Source organism: Mytilus trossulus, chromosome 6 (assembly GCF_036588685.1).
Source record: "Mytilus trossulus isolate FHL-02 chromosome 6, PNRI_Mtr1.1.1.hap1, whole genome shotgun sequence".
Taxonomy (NCBI): Eukaryota; Metazoa; Mollusca; class Bivalvia; order Mytilida; family Mytilidae; genus Mytilus; species Mytilus trossulus.
This window is the reverse complement of record NC_086378.1, coordinates 40,998,775-41,004,819: the sequence shown is the minus strand read 5'-3', so window position 1 is coordinate 41,004,819 and position 6,045 is coordinate 40,998,775. Positions and strand designations below refer to the sequence as shown.

At 33.3% G+C, this 6,045-nt stretch overlaps 1 protein-coding gene across 1 annotated transcript; it reads left to right on the top strand.

Moving 5' to 3' along the window:
• Positions 1–2,760: 2,760 nt before the first annotated feature.
• LOC134722711 (uncharacterized) lies at positions 2,761–4,743 on the top strand. Its single transcript, XM_063586333.1, has one exon. It carries the CDS (start codon positions 2,761–2,763, stop codon positions 4,741–4,743), a length of 1,983 nt encoding a protein of 660 aa, XP_063442403.1.
• Positions 4,744–6,045: the final 1,302 nt, after the last annotated feature.

Sequence of the window (6,045 nt, the reverse complement as noted above, 5' to 3'; positions counted from 1 at the left end):
TGTTATCGGTAGGTCTTCATCTGGAAATACAGGAGAAATAATTCCTTGCTCAAGCAAATTGTCCAAATGATGCCTTAAAACGTCCTTTTTATCGGGCGACAAACGATAAGGTCTCTGATACTTCGGTTTGGCATCAGGTTTTAACAGTATTTTATGTTTAACTAAATCCGTGAATCTGACTTTGTCACAAAAATATGTTTATTGCTATACAAAAACTTGTGTAAATCGTTACGCTGAACTTTGTCCAAATTAGATTTTTCAAACAGAAAATTCCCAATAAAATCCGTGATTTCACTGTTAAACGTGTTGTTATTCTCAGATTGTACAGTAGAATCAAGCTTAACCGGGTCACTTTTACTGTTTACACTATTTGTATCATTTATCAAATTCACGTTTTGAACGCAATAATCTGTAGTATCGTTAAACGGAAGAAGCGAGTGTTCAAGTGTAATTTCGTCAAACATAGCTAATGTTTTTCCTTTATACAAGTCAATACTACAACTGTTTGGATTTAATATTTTAATTGGAATAAGACGGAACTTTTCCCCATAAAATTGTCTCTGTATGTGGTAAAATCGTTGTCCTTTTTGTACAATATACATTTGATGTTTTTGGAACAGCGGACATTTCACTAAAATCAATCACCATTTTATTCGCAATTAAATAGTTTGTTCCCAAAATAATAGGATGTGATGACATTTTCAAAATATAAGTAAAAACACGATGATTGGCTCTTGAAATATTCATTTGTACGTAAGCCGTACCAACAACTTCAATCTTTTGACTGTTAGCTAAAACAATAGACTCACGAACATCTGTATTAAAATCTGACTTCTTACTATACGGCAACGAATCATAAAGTTGTTCTGAAATAATGTTCACTGAACTTCCCGTATCAACCAATGCAGAAACTTTCAAAGAATCAAAACGAACAGTTAAATATAAAAATTTAGAGTCTGAAGAAATAAAGGAATCAGTACCAGAATCATTTTCGGATGACGTAATTACATCATTTTCATCATTATACAATGTCATATTCTCAACACAAACATCTTTATTTACATTCATACATTTATTTACACGAGATCTAGATCTACTCCGAATTCTTGAAGCACTTATCGACGGTCTCCTAGGGGAGCGTGCTGTGTGGCCCCCAGGAGGAAAGAGTTTCCCTTCTGAAATTGACAGCATTCTTTTGCCGAATGTCCCGTCTGTCTACATATTTGGCATTGCATGTTTGTGTCATTGTGTTGAACTGTTTGTCCGAAAATTAAACACTGCAAAGCAACGTGTCCATTTTGAGAGCATAACTGGCATATGTTTTGAGGAGAGAGATTTCCCGTACCGTTCCAATTACAATTTCTTTTGAAATGTCCTGTTGCATTACATTTATAGCAGGGCAAATTTCGGCGTGGTGCGCTTGGATATGTGTTGTGAGAAAAATTATTGTAACCCATCGGTGGTTTCACATTGAAGTCTGTTTGTTTTTGTGTTTTCATGTCACTCACGAGATCGGTCAGCTGATTCATTTGTGATCTTAAACTCGAAATTTCGGATTGGCTTGCTGAAATATTCCGTGCGGCGGCAACTGTATTTTCACATTCCCTGTATTTATACGCCTCGCCTGTTTTCGCTAGTGTTAATGCGTCTGATGCATCTTTTGGTTTACTTGCGCGGACATAAAATGCAAGTTTGTTAGGCAATCCATCAACAAATTTTGACATGACTTCGTGTTCAGGTTTGGAAAGCAAGTCCGCTTTTTCTACGAGCTGACAATAAAAATCTTCAATCTCTTGTCCGGGGTTTAATTTCAAACTATTGAATAACTGATTTTCAATAACGACGGATGGATTTTCCCAGTTGAATTTAACATATTTAGCGTTAAAAAGTTCTTTAATTGTGTTCCAGTCTAAATCAGAAGTTAGTCCGTTGTACCATGTTAGCGCGGGGCCCTGAAGATGGAGGTCAAATGCTGCTAGAATTTTGGCGTCATCAAGCTCATGGAGAGTGGCAAAGGATTCAAATTCTTTAATAAATTTTGAGCCATTGTCTTTGGGGTATCCGGAAAACTTTTTACAGGAGGCTAATTTATCCATAATGTTTTTCTTTGGTGGTTTGCTTTTATTGGGTTGGTCGTTCAAAGAATAAGGTAAATCATTGAAGGCAGGTATATTTGCGGAATCATGGTTTATCGATGTTGTAAGGTATTTGTTTACAAAAGTATTGTCTAGAATCGTTATATCTCGATACGAAGGGTTTGTGTATAAGTCTTCCTCACTGTCACCGTACCTTACTTTATCATCATAAGCAGAACAGTTTGAGGAAAGAAACAGGTTCTTCAAATCAGCCATTGAAATAAAGGAGGAATATGCCACTAAATTGGCTAAATACAAAGAAAATTTACCTCGTAAACAAACTTACAGCAGTGGTTTTAAACCAAAGGACAAATTCAGAAAATTTTAAGATACAATAACTCTATTAGTATAGTGTAGGATTTTAGTTACTGTACAGTTCAGTGAATCTTATAAGGATTTTAATTTCTAGGTTGTTAGTTATGTGTGTGTTATCTCACTTTGATTTATTACAATATTGGATTTACGTGTTTATATTATAATTGGAAAAATTAAATCTTTTCATTCACCTGTGTGTTATCTTCTGCCTAGCGTCTATTGGTTAATAGTTTGTTGTTCATTGCGCATGCTTGTCATATGCTGCTCTTCCTTCTGCAAACAGTCTTACCAATTTACTATTACTGTTAGGATGGTTTGCAGAAGATTTAAGAGTTCCTGTAGATATAGGAACAAAAGAAAACGGGAAAAACTTAAAACCCGTAAACTAAATAACAAGTACAAATCAAGAAAGATTCGAGAAGAATCTTGCAAAAAGTTTGTGTTGAACTTGTCCAGTAGACTACTGACAAATGAGGAATATCTCCTCTTGGGAAAAGGGATGAAGTTTATTCCTACCCCTAAAGTTTCAAGTACTTACATACGTAAACAAATCATGAAGGATTTTCTTGAACTAGCTAGAAAATTGAGATGTAGATTTCACTACTCTACAAACACAATTAAAGAAATCCATCCTTTATACTTACAAACAGGACATATTTCTCCTAACGGAAATAATGCCCTTGAAGGTTACATAACTGATACAAAACTTGAAATTTCTAGATTAAAGGTTAAACAGTTCAAACACAACCTTACACTAGCAGAGCGTACAGCTTTCAATTATCTCATAAAAGATGACAGCATCTATATATCTAAGGCAGATAAAAACAACACAACTGTGGTCGTAAACACACTTGAATATATTAATGCAGGAACTAATCACTTAAACAGTGATCATTACAAGAAAATAAATCATACAAACACAGAGCTTATCGCTAGATCTATTTCAAAGATTGTAAATAAACTATTTACAAACAAAGAAATTGATGAGCACACTTATAACTTCTTAAGTGACTGCAAAAATCCTAAACATGGATACATGTACCTTCTTCCAAAGATACATAAAATTCGGCAAGACTCGTTAGAAGCTATCAAATTAGATGGGTATAAAATTGGAGAATTAGCTGTGCCTTTTAGGCCTATAATCAATAAATGCAATTCTCCAACAAGAAGAATTGAAAAGTTTTTAGATTTAATATTAAAACCTTTATTGAGGAAACTAGAGTTTTACATTCAAGACACAAAAGATTTTATCAATAGGATAGAGTCTAAGACCTGTGTATGTAACTGTACACTAATTGCCTATGATGTAACTTCAATGTATACAAACATGAACATCGACAATTTACTAGATACAACCAAGAATTTCTTAGATCAAATTGATCGAACAAAGTATAAGTTTAAAGTACCAAACAAATCAGATCTAATATCTTTTGCAAAAATTATATTGGAAAACAATGAGTTCCAATTTAATGGGACTTTATATAAACAAGTTATAGGGGCACCACAAGGTGGAATATTATCACCCACTGCCACCGATCTGCATCTGTCAACAATACTTAGAAAAATCTTAGACAAATTTCAATTTAAAAATAGCATTAGTATGATTTGTCAATATCGTGACGATGGTTTCATGATTACAGAGTGCAACAAATCACAAATTGATGAGTTCTTTGCAATTGCAAACAACATTGACCCTCTACTTAAGTTTACGTATAATTTCTCCAATACAGAAGTGACGTACTTAGATACTGAGGTGTACAAAGGGGAGCGTTTTAAATCGAGTGGTGTCCTTGACATCAGGTTACATGTCAAACCAACTGAAACGTATCAGTACCTCCCAATTACAAGTGCACATCCTAAACATACTTTTAGAAGTATTGTTACAGGTGAAACAATTCGTCACATAAGAAATAATAGCAACGAAACTGATCTCAACAAACATCTCCTGACTTTGGAGAATAAACTTATAGATAGAGGCTATGATAAGTTGGAAACTGCAAAAAACATTAAAGATGTGAAATACAAGATTAAACGATGCAGTACTCTGTCAGATAATTTTAGACAAAGGGAAATTCCACTTACACTAGTAACTAAATATAACCCTACAGTTATAAATCTTAACAGAGCTATTAAGAAGCATTGGCAAATTTTGCAAAGAGATGAATATTGTAAAACAATATTTAAACAGATGCCTATTATTGCATATAAACGCAGTAAAAATTTAAAAGAGCACCTAGCAAAAACAAGACTTTTAAATAGGGAGACTTTTGAGAAGGGACCCTTGCTAAAATAAAACTTAGCTAAAAAATCCCGAAACACCGTTAATTAACTATATATATATTTCTAGTAAAAAAGGCAATAAGTCATTACGACTCTATAAAAACGGTGTCAAGTCTTGAGGTTTAAGAATGTATGTTGGTGATGGGAATCTTTGCATTTGTGGAAAGTTTACCCAAATGTTTGTTAATCGAAATTATAATAATCAGTTCAAAGTCTACCAATGATTTTCTATAGGCTATTTACGCAAGAAAATGCAATACTTCCACGTGTCCGACCGCATGGCCGCCTTCCCACTGGGGTTAATTTTACAGGATCGTGCTTATATAGATGTTGTTTTGTTATAAGTAATGTGTTTGGATGTTCTTACTTATAAAACCGGGTTCCTCCACCATTTTATGTTGCAATCTGGCATAAATAATATAACTATTTCAAGATAATAATGTTCTATTTTTCCAAAACACATCCACATGGTATCATAACAATAAATCAAGAGAACAACATAAACTAACATATAATACAAATACGGAATGCAATCCGCATGAATACACCAAAGACTGGTTAAGGAGAGATAACTCTCATAAAAGTATGTTAACTTTACCAAACGACTTGCCATACCAAACTGACATATAACACTGAAAAAAATAACAAGAGAAACAAACAGGTAACGTGTAAAAGTTTTGACTATTTATTTTGTATCTCTGCAAGTATTTGACAAGTAAATAAATTTCTTTTTACAACTATTTGCAAAGCTTTGCTGTACACACAGTTCTTTACAAACCAATAGCAAAACCCCATGTGAACGTTTCGAACACTGCTGAACATAAAGAACTTCAGCTCTTTGATTTTATGTTTTAACAAATGCCATACTCATAACCGTCCATCGTCCTAAACATGCATTAACTATTTGCCACTGAACGTTAAACAACCATCATTTAAACTTATTCCGTGTCATAGATATATCAACTTTATAGCCAAGCTACAATGTTTTGCAAAACTAAAATTTAAGAATCATTTTGAATAAGACACATTAATTGAATTGATAAAAAAAATTAAGAATCAAGTTACGTTAACCACTAAGTACTAAAATGCATATAACACTCGACCGACTATTTTTCTTCTTATGGACATTATAGTAGTTCAACTTATACATGTAATAGTAGGCTATTACTGAGACTACTATAACTGTGTTATAGTAGTATCAGGCTATTATAAGTAATCTGATTTTAATGGATTATTGTGAAACTCTTGTCATTTCTTGTTCCTTTTAGATATGCAAAACAGCTACTTACAAGAAAACACCGAAATAATACACTAC